Source organism: Lutra lutra, chromosome 3 (genome assembly GCF_902655055.1).
Source record: "Lutra lutra chromosome 3, mLutLut1.2, whole genome shotgun sequence".
Taxonomy (NCBI): Eukaryota; Metazoa; Chordata; class Mammalia; order Carnivora; family Mustelidae; genus Lutra; species Lutra lutra.
Genome location: NC_062280.1, coordinates 101,268,609 through 101,285,968, shown reverse-complemented (window position 1 = coordinate 101,285,968; position 17,360 = coordinate 101,268,609). Strand labels below are relative to the sequence as shown.

At 33.7% G+C, this 17,360-nt stretch overlaps 1 protein-coding gene across 7 annotated transcripts in view; it reads right to left on the bottom strand.

Moving 5' to 3' along the window:
* Positions 1 to 17,360, bottom strand: part of DPP10 (dipeptidyl peptidase like 10) — a 1,393,698-nt gene that overhangs the window by 467,537 nt on the left and 908,801 nt on the right. For all 7 annotated transcript variants that reach the window (XM_047722550.1, XM_047722553.1, XM_047722549.1 and 4 more), the window contains one exon: positions 5,874 to 5,969. In XM_047722550.1, coding sequence (XP_047578506.1) covers positions 5,874 to 5,969 — 96 coding nt within the window. The remainder of the gene's footprint in view (positions 1 to 5,873; positions 5,970 to 17,360) is intronic.

Sequence of the window (17,360 nt, the reverse complement as noted above, 5' to 3'; positions counted from 1 at the left end):
GTATTGGTCACTGGTCAACAATGGGACAAGTTTAATTGAGAGTACACATTTAGAAAATCTGGAAGCAATTTCACATCACTGCAAGTCCAAATGCATAAGTGGACTAATCTCACTGAGCAGCTGAACTAGTGGTTGAGCCAGTAACAGACTAGCTGTACACAATAGAATCTCATTACCTGATGCTATAATTTAACATTAGTTTGCCTATTATAACCCAGATGTATTTAAAATCCAAGATCTACATTTAACAAAAGATGATTTAAATGATCTATACTATGCAGGATAAATTTTGAAACTGGCTAGTGGTAAATAGTGGAAGTTACCAAGTTATCTCATGATTCGTTATGGGTAAAAGCTCAAAATGAATATCCAGAGATCACCAAAATTGCTTTAAAGTCTTTGCTTTCCATTATTATGATCCTCATTTTGGAGACTGATTTCTCCTCTACATGAATATTATTAAAACAAAAAACAGAAATAATCGAGATAAAGGTTGTCCTCAATGAGCAGTGTTGTCATCCGTCTAACCTAGATTATTTAAAAAGAAGGAAGCAAGCTAATTTATTACATTAAAACTTTAAATTGTGATATGCCAGTGCCTCTTCAAAATATGAGAAGAGGCACTTAATATTTGTTTAATTCTGATTTAGGAATAACAAAAAGTTAGAGGTGTAATAGTAATACTCTCTATTAATTTCCTATATATACTCTCCCAAAGTAATATTTGAAATTCCTTAATTCCAATATTATGTTTGTACTTATATTTTTGAAATATAATTTTAGAACACTTGATTGCAGTAAGATGAAATTTGAGGTTGTATTTGAATATCTAGTTACCTTTTTTTCACTTATTTACTTTTATTGTACTTTTCAAAAGTATTGATTCATGCTAAAATGGAAATGACACTGAACATGGATTTGAATTATGTGGGTCCATTTATATGCAGATTTTTGGTACATTACAGTACAGTAAGTATTTTTTCTCTTCCTTATGATTTTCTTAAGAATATTTTCTTTTCTCGGGGTGCATAGGTGGCTCAGTGGGTTAAGCCTCTGCCTTCGGCTCAGGTCATGATCTCAGGGTCCTGGGATCGAGCCACGCATTGGGCTCTCTGCTCAGCAGGGAGCTTGCTTCCCCCCCCCCCCGCCTGCTTTCTGCCTACTTGTGATCTCTGTCAAATAAATACACTTGATCTTAGCCAAAAGGCTGAGAAGTGATGTCTGTCAAATAAATAAATCTTTAAAAAAAAAAAAGAGTATTTTCTTTTCTCTTGTTTATTTTTCCATTTGCCATTTTTTATTTTTAATTTTTTAATCTAAGTTTCTATTTTAATTCCAGATTGGTAACATACAGTGTAGTATTATTTTCAGGTGTAAAGTATAGTAATTTAACAGTTCCATACATCACCCTGCAACTCATCATGACAAGCACAGTCCTTAATCCCCCATCACCTGTTTAACCCATTCCCTAACCCCCTCCCCTCTGATAACCATCAGTTTGTTCTCTGAGGTTAAGAGTCTGTTTCTTTTTTAAGATTTTATTTATTTTTTGAAAGACAAAGATCACAAGCAGGCAGAGAGGCACGCAGAGAGAGAGGAGGAAGCAGGCTCCCTGCCGAGCAGAGAACCCAATGTGGGGCTTGATCCCAGGACCCTGAGATCATGACCTGAGCCGAAGGCAGAGGCTTTAACCCACTGAGCCACCCAGGTGCCCCAAGAGTCTGTTTCTTGTCTTGTCTCTCCATCTTAATTTTTCCCTTTGCTTGTTTATTGTGGTTCTTAAATTCTAGATCATTTTATATGAATACAGTATAACAGGTATAATATATAAAATACATATCAATCAATGGTTTATGTTCTCAGAAAGGCTTCCAGTCAATAGGAAGCTATTAGTAGGTAAGTCTCTGGGGAGTCAGAAGTTACATACATACGAATTTTCAACTGTGCAGGATGGTTGGTGCCCCTAACCCTGTGCTGTTCAAGGGTCAAAGGAAAAAAAAATGAATTAAATTTAAAAATAGTGATCTTTCACAACAGTCTTAGAAGTACTGTCTTAGAAGAGATTAGGTATATTAAAATTATAATTGAGGTATAAATTTCTATATGGGGAGTCAAACCTTAGGGTTTAGAGGAAGATAACGTTCCTTACAGCTGGTAGGACAAATAGTCACTGACTTTGTACCTGGGCATCAGGTTTCAAGCTGGACAACATCTGGGCTTTCCTCCTGAGGAAGGGATTCCAGAGGGAGAAAATAGCGTGGGCGAAGGCACAGAGGTCAAGAAAGCTTCTGAGCTTTCTTCTTCAAGAAGCTTCTGAGCTTTCTTCTTCAAGAAGTTCAATGTGCCTAAAATATGATGTAAAGCTGACAAATAGGAAAGAGGCTGAGCTTAATTCTGAGAGGCTTGCTACAAAGGGAAGACTGAAATTTATTCAACTGGCAAAGGGGTTCCTCTGATGGTGTTCTGAAAAGTGCATTAGCAGTTTTCAGCGGGGCTTTATAAAATTATATTTGACAGGAGACTGATGGAGGGATTGGTTGGAGACCCATGTGACTAAAGAAAGGGAAGGGCACTATTTTTTCTAATTAGTTATAAAAATTACATAAACATATACTTTGTTAGAGAAAATTTAGAAAAAAAAAAAAAAAAAAACAACGTAATGGCAGAAGACCAAAAAAAAAAAAACAAAACAACAACAAAGAAAACGGGCCAAAATCCAGCCATCTGGACATATTCACTGGTACATAATACAGATAGTGTGATGTCACATCCCATAAACACTGTTTTGAAGACCTCTTTGTTCACTTTTTATAACATGAACATGTTAATAAGTACATTTATATATATTTCCTTTAGTGACCACGTAAGTTAACATTATATGGATATACCCAGGGAAAGGACATTCCTGTAATACTAAAGATGAAAGGATTAATAGCAATGAAATCTAAAACAATGAGATTATTAAAGTAGTTGGCACATGTGTTAGAGGCTGGGAATGGCATCTCAGAGCTGAACAACGAAAGAGGGTAATTTTTACACTTGAACATAGTCACAAAGTCGGTAAATCAGGGTCCATCTCTTATCAGCTGTGTTTTTGGATACATATTTTTGCTGAAGTCTCAGTTTTCTGGGGTTAATAATTTTAACTTTACATGCTATTTGTAAAATATGGATAAAAAGCATCTCACACAAAACTTAACACAGAAGGCCCCCAATTAATGTTGGGTCTTTCTTTGATGATCGATTGATCATCAAATGTATGTGGGGAGATGAATAATGTTACCGAAGATGGATTTCCAGGTTTCAAGGTGACATAACTAGGAAGATGATGCTATAAAAATGGAGATTTCAAGGATATGAGCAGATTTGGGGGAAGGCAGTTGTTAAGCTAACCATGAACATGAGCACCCATCCAAGGCTGCATTGACATTCACAGATATATTAGTTGAGAAACAGCATAATGAACGACATTACTGCACTACATCCTAGACTTGCCAGGGCCATGTCGACTCCCTCCTTCTCCTTGACCAGTAATGCATTAAGTGTTCCTAGGTGACCTCCAAGAATTAAATGAAGCTTCCAAATGAGCTCAGCTTTGACTCTTTCAAGCCACTTATATAAAGATGACCTAGTGAGACATCTCATAAAGAAAAAGATATTTCACCCTTAGATATAATCTGTGATAATGAGGCCAAGGTCACACATTTTATCCACATAGTTCCCACTGTATTTTCTGGCTATGTGAGGAATGTGTAAATAGGCCACGTATCTAATGATTGCCAGAAAGGAGATCTGAGTTGGATAAGAGAAATGAATGAACACAAATCTACTGCTCTACTTGAAAAGCAAGCCAGTGCACATAATCCACTAACAGTGAGTCTGTTTCTTCAATAGTATTTGTAAGGACAGCATGCGTCTGAAAGCTTAAAGTATGTTTAACCTTGTTTCAAAGATTCTTTTTATGCCAAATCATTTCATAAATATTTTAGGTGTTAGGTTTTGCTCAGAGTTTAATAACAACACTCTAGCTTTGTCTGAGGATATTTTCTCAACATCGGGTTTACCAGTGATTGGAAAAGAAATGATGAAAAAAGTGATGAAAATGATTAACCACAAATACATTATGTTGGTATCCTGCAAAGGGTTAAAGTGGAATGTGTGTCCTAGATATTGAAATGTGGCTTAATTTAGCAAGTAGTTCACCATAAGTATTTGTACAGGCTTTTGGCATTTCAATATCAAAGTGTCAGTTATACACAGGAGTAAATGCCTCTTTGAATAGTCCAAGCTCACCTGAGAAGGGTGATGAAGCCCATGATTTCTTATTGCTTTCCAAAGTCAAAGACTACACAAATTTCTATAGTTTGGCCAAAATTATGTTAAATAAAACAGAATGTTCCTGACCAGCTCAAATCTAATGACTCCCGATTTTTTCCACAATTTCTATGCCACCTCCTTTAATAGAAAATAGAAATGCTAGCAAGTACGAAGATGATTTTAAAATTAAAAGCAGGGGAAGGATTTGTGAGAGATCCATCTAATGTTAATGACGTACCTCTTTATTAGCCCTCCTTAGTCATAGTGCTCTTCTGAACTAAACATAGGGTACATCTAAAGTAATCACAGTGCAAGGCAACAGAATGGCAAGTCCCAAATTAATGAATAATTCAAAATAAAATTTTGCAAAGAAATAAATAAAACACTGTCTTGTTTTCTGTATCTATAATACCATCCCTATGATACACACTCATCTTCCAACCAATTTTAACTGAAACTTGAGTTTACCTAAAAATAACACTGGATTTCAATTAAATACATTCATTCATTTATTCAAATCTTGAGTGCCTGCTGATCTCCAAGAACTGTATCAGTGCTAGGTAAACAAGTATGATTTGGCCTCTGCCCTCAAAAACTAAGTTACATTCTTTTTATAGCTTCCACAAATTATCATTTGATTTGCAGGCATAAATGCACTTAATTAGAATATTAGAGAAGAAAGATGGACTGGATGTGAGATGATCTTTATTACATAAAAAGACAAAGATCCTTTTTATCTGTCATATAAATAATCTACTCTATGCCTTGCAAACAAGCAAAGTTATTATGTCTAAATAAAGTGAAGGGCAAAGATTAACAGCTATTTAACAACAGTGATTCGTATGGAAAGGCAAATTGGAATCGTCAAGGAATAGAAACATGACTTCCTTTCTACCAACACATTTCTTATGATTAGATTATCCAGTAACTTCTATTACCTTTCATTAAGTTAAACCAAAGTCCATGGAGCCATTTGGTAGCTTTTATTTTTGGTTGTTTCTTTTTTAATCTAAATGCTTTTTTAAAACTTTTGATAATGATAAAATCAAAAATAACCTAAGGGAAACTGAGGCAGTGTTTTTGCTGGAAAAGGACAAAATAGTTCAGTATATTTCCATGCCATATCTAAAGATTTCAACTTTGCAAAGATTCTCCCTGGAGAGGAGCACTTAAGCTTAAAAAGAAAAGCCACAAAGGGAGAAAAGAAAACTAATCCAACTGCCAAATCTGAAGCACTTACATACACAGTCTCCCCAAATCTAGACTTCTACACCAATAAGAATGACCCAGAGAAATGTTAAGATTTAACATATGCTTGAAAAGCCACAGAACTAGTGATCATGAAGAACAGCAGAGATACAACAGTCAATCTAAAACTTGGAGAATAATTTGATTGATGACCTATCTTAGGAACTGGTTTTCTTTCACAAGAGCCAAGGTATTAATTTCTGATTAAGTAGTATATTGGTATATGTAATCACTGATTAAAATACCATTATTTACTTTGTTTACTTTAATTTTAAAGACATGAAATTCAAAATAAATGGAGCACATACCATTGATCCACCGAGCTTCTGGGTCATGAAGCACAAAGTCTCTCCTGAAGAGGTCTTCTAAAGACAATCTAGTTTCTGATGAATTTGTGAGTTCATCTAAAATGAAATAAAGCTTAGATTAGACACTTCTCATGTTAGTTTAAAAACTAATGAATTCTAAAAATTGGACTATTTTGTTACAAAGATATGTTAACTAGAGGACAATATAAAGTAGTTATCATCATACAGACTTTGGCAATTGAAGCGTTTCGTTTCATGAAGTTTTTCAAAATATTAAGTTATTTTAAATATTATATCTGTCTTCATCTAGCACAAATTTAATAGATCTATCCCTTGTTAGGTAGTGATATAATATAAAAGAAGTTAAGAGCTCCTGTTTTGCATTGTGCCCACACATTTTTTAGGGTTTAATCATAATCCAGCTCATTACTTTCTGAAATGACTTTGACATATTCTCCTAAAGCTAAATTTGTATTTTCATTGTTAACACCAAAGATGAGAGAGTTGAGGGTCCTTGATAAAAACAATAAGGAAAACTTCCCAACTCAGAAGGAAGTTCACCAAATAACGGAATGAATACCAAGTTCCACCAAATAATTACCACCAAATACTAAATAGATTTAGAAGTTAAACACAAAAATTCAAATAATACAATCCACGAATATTAATAAAAAGTATACGTTATGTAAGCCCCTGATAAAAAACTATTTAAACTCCCCTTCTTAGTTCAAGAGTCTAAGAAATAGAAAGATAATATGGTTGAAGTACCAAAATCCGGCATAACAAACATGTTTTTGATACAAGGGGCTATAGAAAGTTAGCAGTATTTCATTTTCTTTTCAATAGCATTTTTTATTTACTGTATAAAATCATCTTTGTTACCTTTCAGCAGTGACCTTCACTCTGGCTGAAAATAAAATGTCAAAGATATATACTAACCTCATTAGATATTGTTTTTTAAAGGTTCAGCACTTATTGCAATGAGAGCTTTGTTTCTTCCAGCTGAAAAGCTGGGGTAAAGAATCAATAACTTCAAATGCAATTTCCTCTGACATGAATCAATCACATATTTAACCCACAAAATAACTGCTAAGAAACAACTGAAAAAAAAAAAAATTACTACTAATGGTGATCATGAGAACCGTATGATCCCAAGGCCAGGAGAGGACATAGTGATCATATATAGACTTTTAAAACAAAATGCTCCATTTGAGATTCCAACACATCAAAATTGGAACTTGCTTTATGCATTCAACAAATACTGGACCTTTAATTTTAAAAAATTTTAAATGAAGTATTAAGTTCCTGGAGACATATCTAGGATCTGTCCTGAGGGATTCACACTTACAAAACAAAAGAGAAAATACTAAATGTCAGAATGAGGATAACAGAGTATTGCAGAAATTCAAAAAAATGAAGGGAAATGTCTTGCAAAAGGCATCAGAGAAGGCCTCAGTCATAAATAAAATGACGAACTCTCATCTGTTGCTGGACAGAATACAAAGTGTTAAAGCCACTTTGGAAGACAAGTAAGTAGTTTCTCACAAAACTAAATACACAATCCAGCATTTGTGCTTTGCGGTATTTACCCAGATGAGCTGAAAACCTATGTCCACATAAAACTCTGGGTATGAACTTCACTCATAACTGCCAAAACTTGGAAGGAACCAAGATGTCCCTGAGGAGGTCAATCAATAAACAAACTGTGATATATCCAGATAACAGAATATTATGTAGTGATAAAAAATGAGCCATCAACTATGATAACATATGGAGGAAACTCAAATGCCTACAACTAGGTAAAAAGACAATTCAAAAAGACTAGGGCACCTGGGTGGCTCAGTGGGTTAAAGCCTCTGCCTCAGGGTCCTGGGATCGAGCCCCACATCGGGCTCTCTGTTCGGCGGGGAGCCTGCTTCCCCCTCTCTCTCTGCCTGCCCCCCTGCCTACTTGTGATCTCTCTGTCAAATAAATAAATAAAATCTTAAAAAAAAAAAAGACTATACACTATATGATTTCAATTATGTAATATTCTGAAAAATGGAAACTATGGAGGCACTAAAAATAGATGAATGTTTGCCAGGGGTTGTGGGGAAGAGTGGGGAAGGAAACAGGTGGGGCACAGAAGATTTCTAAATCAGTAAATCTACACTGTATGATCTATAATGGTAGATACGAGTAATTACACACTTGTATAAACCAGGGCACCTGGGTGGCTCAGTCTATTAAGCACCTGACTCTCGATTTCAGCTCAGGTCATGACCTCAGTGTTGCGAGACTGAGCCTTGCATTGGGCTCCAAGCTTAGCAGAGTCTGCTTGAGATTCTTAGTCTCTCTTTCTCCCTCTGCTCCTCCCCCAGCTTTCTCTCTCTCAAATAAATAAAATCTTAAAAATATTTTTTTTTAAAGATTTTATTTATTTATTTGACAGACAGAGATCACAAGTAGGCAGAGAAGCAGGCAGAGAGAGGAGGAGGAAGCAGGCTCCCTGCTGAGCAGAGAGCCCGATGTGGGGCTCGATCCCAGGACCCTGGGATCATGACCTAAGCTGAAGGCAGAGGCTTTAACCCACTGAGCCACCCAGGCGCCCCTTAAAAATATTTTAAAAAGAAAAAAAAAATATATATATATATATGTTTGTGTGGGGGTTGTGTGTATTTTTTCTTACAAAGATTTTGTTATTGTTGTTCCTAGGTAAATTCAGCATATTCTGTCTACTATATCTTTTATTATACAGATTTTACACATATTTTATTACTACATCTTTTATAATGCAGATACAGCTATAAATGTTAATATAAGAAATATCTTATAAGGCAAGTATACCATATCAAATAATATTATTTTCAAGTAATATTTCAAATTATATATCAATAATTCTCAGACATATCTTCCTTTATATGGACTTTAAAATCATATTTTAACCTGTCAAATGGAGAATCTTATTAAAATTGCACTACATATGCACACTGAATTGAAAAACTTTAGCCATTTAGTAATATTATAGGTTTTCACTCAGAACTACTTATAACTACTTATACCACTCATTTTTGTACATTTATTAGATCACATCTTCTGTTTTTCATATAGATCCTCTACTTTTCCTATTCTATTTAGTCCTAATTATATATAGTTTACTATTATCATGAACAGAATACTTATCATTCTTACTTCAATATTATATATTCTAGATATATAAGGTTTTTCAATATTATATATTCTAGATATATAAGGTTTTCACAGATTCACAGTTATACAAAATAATACAGAAAGTAAACCCTTTATATACTTCATTCAGTTTCTCTTAAATATATGCAACATCTTGCAAATCAATATCACAAAAAGAAATTGATATTTATACAAAGCTATTCAGATTTCAATTTTAGATGTACTCTTTCGTGTATGTGTGTGTGGGTCTGTCTGGTTCTATGTGATTTTATTATATATGATGAGCAACCGTCAAGATACAGAATAACTGTGTCACCAGAACAGAACTGTACTTTTATTACCATAGCCTCCCTCTGAGCCATTGGCAAACACTGATCTATTTTCCACCTCTGTAATTTTGTTATTTGTTATACTATGGAAAAAGGATAATACAACATGCAACCTTTGGAAATGGGCCTTTTTTCACACTGTGGTTATAATTTTCATTTCCCAAATAGCTAATAAAAATCTTTTAATGTGAATATTTGTAAACAGTATATTTCCCTCAGTGAAATGTCTATTCATGCCATTTGCCCATATCTAATTGGATTACTTCTGTTTGTTTGTTCGTTTACCAGTTGAATTAGAAAGTTCTTTATTCTAGATACAAATCATTTGCCAGATATTCAATTTCAAATACTTCTTCCAAGTCTCTATCTTGTCTTTTCATCCTCTTAAAAAGGACTTTTCCAGATAAAAAGTTTTCAAAACCGTTGTGGTCTAGTTCATCAATTTTTCCTTTTATAAATCATGTTTTTGGTGTCAAGACCAAAAACTCTTTACCTACTCTGAGATCTTGCAGATTTTCTCCTATTTTTTTTTTCTAACAGGGTGATAGTTCTATATTTTGTATGTAAGTCCCTGATGCACTTTGAGTTACTTTTTGAATATGGTTTGAGGATCATTTGCGATTCATATTTCATTTAAATTTTCTTTTACTAGATGCCCAAATGCTCTAGCACCATTTATTAAAAAGCATTTATTTCATTTTAGTTAATTATTCCATTATGCTGAATGCCAGAAACAATGTTGAATAATAATGGTGGTAATGACACCTTTTAACAATAATCAGAGAGAGACATATATATGATTTAAGAATTAATTTCTTTGGTTTCATTCATTACTGAGAGAACAAACTATATACTTCATTCTTTTTTCTTTCTTTTTCCCTTCATTTCTTTCTTCATTCCTTTCTTTAAATTTGTCTTAGCTCCTGGGCACTAAGGTCTCTTGAAATTTTCAGTCCTGGAATAAGAGTTCTTCTGCCTATATATAATGAGTAATTAAGCTTCTCATTTAATACTCTCCCAAGCTGGCTTCTCTCTATCTCCTGTCTCTTCAAATCTCATCATAATCTTTTGGGGTGTTCATCCTTTGCAATTAATCTTCCATTTTCCAAATGCCCTCCCAATCCTATTGGGCATGTTCATTCCACAGGGAAAACTGAGGCCCAGTGAGATTAAAAGTGACAAAGTTTACATGATTAGTAAGAGGCAGGACTGAAATAGAACCTGCATCTCTCTGACTGAATAAACTCCAATATCTCCCAAATTAAGTTTTCTCTCCTCATCCTCTTTCAGACTGTATCAATTAGGTCTTTTTAAAAACGACAATATGCAACATTATATATGTTATTTTAAGAATATTCTTGCTATCTTTTAGCCACAAGAACCCTTCTCCAAATCGAAATTCAGCTCCTCAGCATCCCCTCCTCTGATCTTATCAACATTCCTTTCTGGTTCAACCTGCCCAAGAAAGTCCCATTGCCATGGTCTTTCTCTTTTCTCACAGCACTCACTAAGAAGTAGGGCTTTATTGTTTTGTTTTGTTTTCTTCAAGAAAATGGCCTGTAACCTGTCAGGAAAATTCCAAATTAAACCTCTGCTCACTGCTGGGAGCTGTTTCACCTCTTCAGTAGCATTCAAGCATTCCCTGTCACACCTCATCAGCAAATATAAACCACATTAGAACCTCAATTCGTAGGAACTGAATTTACGCTAGAATCATCTGGAAATTTTTTTTTAATCTGGAGAAATCTTATTATTTGATACATTTTTAACAACTTTCTCTGTATTTCACCACAAAGGCCACACTTAACAACAAAGACTCATGGACACCATCCATTCATCCCAAATTCATTCACATTGAACGCAGAGAAGATAGGTCAGAAGGAAAGTGGTAACAGAGTGTAAATGATTTTAAGAGATGACCTCCTCATGTAAAGTACCTTTCTTACAAATCTTCCTAAGAGGAAATTCTGAAACACTATCTATTCCCTAATATAACAAAATATTACTTATTTAATATTCATCTCTCTTGAGGTGCCTGGGGGTCTCAGTTGGTTAAGCTTCCAACTCTTGGTTTTGGCCCTTCTTTCCCTTTCTAAAAAATAAAATAAAATAATAAAAATTTTAAAAATTTAAAAAATAAAGAAACAAAAGAAATAGGTGCAGGTTGTACCAGGACACATCTTGTGGGTTTTCTTTTTTCTGTTTCAATAATATGTACTTTAATTCTTCAAATTTACATTATAAACCAATTATTTAACTGGGAATTAGCAAACCTTTATTCATTTTCTTGGTGATAAATTAAGAAACATTAGAATTTGGGATTGTGTATCTGATCTCAAATGACAAACACTTTGACATTTAGTCTGCTATATAGTATTTCAACATCCTAGTGAAAGAAAAGAATGGGGAAAAAAGATGGAAAATAAGAAGGCAACTAATGCCGCAGCTGTTAGATAATAAAACAAAACTTAAAGGTCTGTTGACTGGTTGAGAAATGTTCAAGCAACAAATACTTTGAATAGGTCTGGGATTTAGCCATGACTATCAGATACGAAGGTGTGGGAAATGTATTATCATTTCAGTGAATTTTAAAAATTCACCAATGTTTAAAATAGAAATAAAATAAAATAGAAATGTGCTAGAAGAGTAGCTTGTACTAACACTAAATAGGTAACAACCTCCCGTAAAAGTAGATAGAGATTTAAACACTGCAGTGGGAAATGGAGGTGGTGATATAGTGGGCATCAGGAGAGAGGACAGAATCACATGAACAGAAGGGGAAATGGTTTTGTATTTCTTGTGGAAAATTCTAACTACCCGATTAGATATTTTTTATTAGTGTTTTAACAGGAAATTATTTCAAATACGAATTAAATTAAGAAATATTTCTGAACCTCTGATGTCAACAGTAAACTAGATAAAAAGTAACACAATTAGTTTCTATAAAGAGAAACGAAGAACTGAAAGTCAGAAATTAGTTTTTCTTCAGTTCAATACTAAAGAACTTTCTTTTTTCTTCTAAGATTATGCAATCAACTTATTTCAAAAGACCATTTAAAAGCAAGATTGGATTTTTGGAAGAAAGCACAAAAATACCAGTAACAGTCTATGATCTTAAAAGACAGATTAGAGCAGAAAAAAGAACATGGAATGAATTATTTAATGTCCGTTCTGTCACTGAATTCATGTTGCCAAAGCTGAACATTTTAGCTAAGATTCTATATCTTGTAACCATTTAACGAATGATTACCGTTTCCAATTTTTTTTAGTACAGTTGACATACAATGTCACATAAGTTTCAGACGTACAACTTAGTGAATTGGCAAGTTTATATATTACAAGCTATGTTCACCACAAGTGTAGCTACCATCTGTCCCTTTACATCCCCATTACGATATCACTGACTGCATTCCTTATGTTGTGCTTTTTATTCCTAGGAGTTATTCATACAACTACTGGAAGCCTATTTCTCCCACTCCCCTTTACCTATTTTACCCAACCCCCAACTCCTCTATACCTTCTCCTCTTGTGATTTTTTGTTGTACCATGCATCTTATTAGATTTTTGTGCTGCTCTTCATTATTATAACAATAATCATAGGGTCTTATTTGGCTAAAAAATACTTAGCCTTTACCAGCAGTTATTATTATAGGTTTTCAGATATAGTATGTATACATACATACTCACACACACAGAGAGACATCAGAGAGGTATCTCATATTTAACTGCAATCTAACCAGAAATATGCTACCCAGTACCTTATTAGTTAAGAATAAGGATGATGAGAGGTGGATATTTTTTTAATGAAAATTTGATTGATTGATCGATTATTTGATTTAGAGAGAGCATGAGTCGGGAGAGGGGTAGAGGAACAGACTCCACCCCAAGTGTGCAACTGGACACAGGGCTCGCTCTTAAGATCCTGAGATCATGACGGGAGCTGAAATCGAGAGTCAGACATTTAACTCAATGAGCCATCCAGGTACACCCCTATTTATTTTTTAAAGAAATTAGCAAATATATGGAAATCATTAGGCAAAATATTCAGTTTACTAAAAGTTAGTCATTTTTATTATCATTAAAACATCAAAATGTATAAGTCAATATGAAGCAGCTTTAAATTTTTCAATTTCAGAACCACAAAGAAATGTTTTTTTGTTCTTCTGGAACAACCTTGTCTTTCACTCTTGTTTCAAGCCAGATGTTTCAAGATCTATGAATGTAAATCTCAGATTTACCCTACCAGAAACTCAGTATTTGAGTTTCTTATAATTAATTTAAAAAAAAAAGGTAAAATGTAAAATTCACTCTAAAGTCTCTTTTTGGAAGAAGGACATTTGACTATGTTGAATCTATAAGGTCAAAAATATGAATCACACAAAAAATAAATATTCTTTTCAGTGAAGGAAATTTCAAGCAGCTTGTCACATAGTATTGTTGTGACCATCAATTCAGTCATTCAAGCAGAAGCACAAAAAGAATTAGTGCATCACATAACATCTGTTTTATAGTCCCAGAAAACCACCTTTGTTCCTTCTGGCATGTCGGGAATTTACTTTTTTATCTCTTTCTTTTGCCTTTTTTCACTCTCGTGTCTTGAGGCAATAGCTAAATTTCTTGAACAAAGAGGCCAGTCAATTCCTCAACAATTCTACTGTCTACAACTACTTTTGATTCAGATTAACCCAGTTTCTTATAAACTCTATTAATATATACCCTTCTAATACAATTTATTCCCTAAATCAGATTTTTTTCCACTAATATTTGCTCCTTCCTAAGTATATTTCTGGCACATGGTATTCATATCAAAAGCCATATTTCAATTATAAAAATGCATATTAAAAATCAGCTATGCAAAAAGTTACCAAACTATGACCAAAGCTGGGTCTATACTGAGTAGAATCCAACAGGACAGCTGGTAAATAAAGTATTCTATATTTATTCATGTTTCTCCTACTTCCCCTTCCTCACCCTGCTCCTTTTCCACCATACATGGGGAGAACTTTTAGGAATTTTACATTGAACATGAAATAATGAAATGTGGATTACCAAAAGTTTGCCTCCTGTAACCTTTTCATCTTCTCGAAGGTTCCCAACCACGGTTATGGACCATACTCCCATCTCTATTCTCACACAAGAACAAGCAACAGTGCTGAAATAACAGTCATCAGAGCTAGGAGGTCATATGCTAATTCTAGTTCAACCCTTAGCTAGCACATATGCCCATGACAATTTCACTTAGTCTGTTTACCCATCAGTTTCCTCTTCGTAGAGAGAAAAGTTCTGACCAAAATCACACCACCGCCTGCTGTATTCCAGAAACTCCTATAAACTCTCTCAGTACAAAGACTGGTATGTGTGTGCACACACGCGCATGCACACACACGCACACGCGCGCACAGACACACACACACACACACACACACACACTCACACAATGGCCTAGCAGTAGGATTCCCTCACTTCTATTATATGTTAGACAACTTCCCCTTGTTTTCAGCAGAGACTCTAAGTGCTCATCAAAGTAAGAATGTATTTTCAGGTTCTGAAGGACTTATTAAATTCTACCTCAAACTTGTCATCTCTTGAATAAATAAATCAAGAGCTTTAGGATTTACTCATAGTTTTAATTAGTCAAATTAGTCAATTATTCAAAATGCTAATCATTCTCAAACCTCTTTTTGAGGGCTTTTTCAAATTAACATCTCCTGGATTTGAGTAGAAAAGCTAAATATGAGAAATATACTTGCACAAAGGCTTTTCACATTGTGAGAAAATTATTCAATGATGCAGACACATGCACACTCTGGAATGATGCTTTTTTCCTTATTTTTTTTTTTTTAACCTTAAAGTACTATGGTTCTGCTTTGAGCCTTTGAGTTCTTATATAGCCGTGTTCCTCCCTTGGGTACACTGTTTGTTTCAATTACATTACCATTAACAAATTTTTGGTTCCTATCTTTATTACCCTATAGCTCAGGTTTATAGAGTATATATAGTTTGTGAAAACTACCAAAGAGGGGTCCTACACTCAAAATTATATTCACAATAATATTACAACATTATCTTCCTTTTACACTGGGTTGAAATTTTCACCCTTGGTACAAAACAATGGTGGATGAAATTCAGAGCACTTTATTGTGAGCCAACACTATTATGTCTATATGCGCTCAATTTTAAAAAAACACAATTTCACTCAAGAATTTCCTTGATACAATTATAAAATATAAAAATTGTATTAAATATCAATACTTAAATCTTTTAATATCTGTGTAAAATGTGTTTAAAATCTGAAGTACACTCAACAAAATCAAAACCCCTTCCACCGTATGCCAACACGATCATCGTCTCAAGGAAAAACACCTTGGCAGTTAGTTATGAACTGAATTAACCACCTTTTTTTTTTTCATGTAACACCATATTTACAAGAAGGAATGAATAATGAACAATGACTTCAGATTTAAGTATAGGTTTCGTTTGGTATTTGAAAGTAGTCTATTCCTTTGAAAACTTTTGTAAACTGAAATGCATAAAGTGAAAGTACCCCCTGCCTTCTGAGAGCTCACATTATATTGTACCTGTTTTTATGAATGTCCTACATCAGTACTAACCAAAAGAAATCCAAAAAGGATTTTCAGTTTAAAAAAAAAAAAAGAAAGAAAGAAAGAAAAAAGAAAAAAAAAAGAAGCCTTATTATACTCATATAGATCTTTCACAAAACCAAAGTAGCATAATGCAAGCTTTCAGAAAACACAGGATACACAAGGCAAATACTTTCCTTCGAAATGAGTGAAATGAGCCTCTCATGTAAAACATATATATGCATGAACATATAAACACACATACATGTGACTATCTGTTACAAATTATAAAATTATAAAATTTAAGCTCTTAAGCAAAACTCATACATTTTGGAAAACTGGTGACTTCTACCTTGAATTTGACTGCTTTCCAATTTTTTTTTTTTCTTTTAAGATTTTAAGTAATTTCTGCATCTCATGTGGGGCTTGAACTCACAACCTCGAGTTCAGGAGTCACACATGCTACTGAATGAACCAGCAAGCACTCTCCAGAATTTTTCTAGTGAGACTTTTAAGTAGTGTCATCAGTGACATTAACTATGTTTTTGCTCTGCTTTGTTTTTATGTTGTACAAAAAACCCCATCAACAATTGGAAAATTGGCATAATGCAATGAACTGATATTTTGCAAATGGCCGAGGCACAATGCTACAGAATCATGCATAAGTAAGAGATCTTTCTAACGTAAAAGGTGGACTAATGGGTTTTAATGTAGAAAAGTACTGATAATTTATTGACATATTTTCGGATTCCACACAGCAACTAACCTTTGAGAATCAATCACCTGCCAAGTTCTCAAGAAGGATCAAGGAAGGACAACTATAATTATGTGAAAAGCTATTAAAACACATCTCCCATTTATAACTATGTATAATTATGAGATCATGATTCCTTCATATATGTCAACCAAAAAGAATTAACACAGGAAAACATATGAGAAATCTGATGCCTTCTATTCATCCAGACATTAAACAGATTTGTAAAAAGTAAGAAATAATGCTATTCTCACTATTTTTTCTTCTGAAAAATGTGACTATTTTATTATATGTCATGTATATTCGCATGTATATTCGCATGTTTTATTATTGCCATTTTAAGTGATTAAGAAACATTTAGAAAATTCTCAAAAATTATATTTTAAATCTAACATTTAGTATATTTAATATATTTAATGTTATATATATTAATAACATATATTCATATATAATTTAATATCTAATCCAGTAAATGTTGATAGTTATAATTGAAATGCCCAAAAAGTATTTTTAGGTCCTTAATAATCTGTTAAAATATCCTACCCTAAGCCCTATTGTGTATATCACTGTTTACTTTTATCTACATTTCAAACAGCTAAGTGTATAATAAATAGTTTTATAGGTCTCTATGATGTGGATTTTTCTTTTTGGCAAT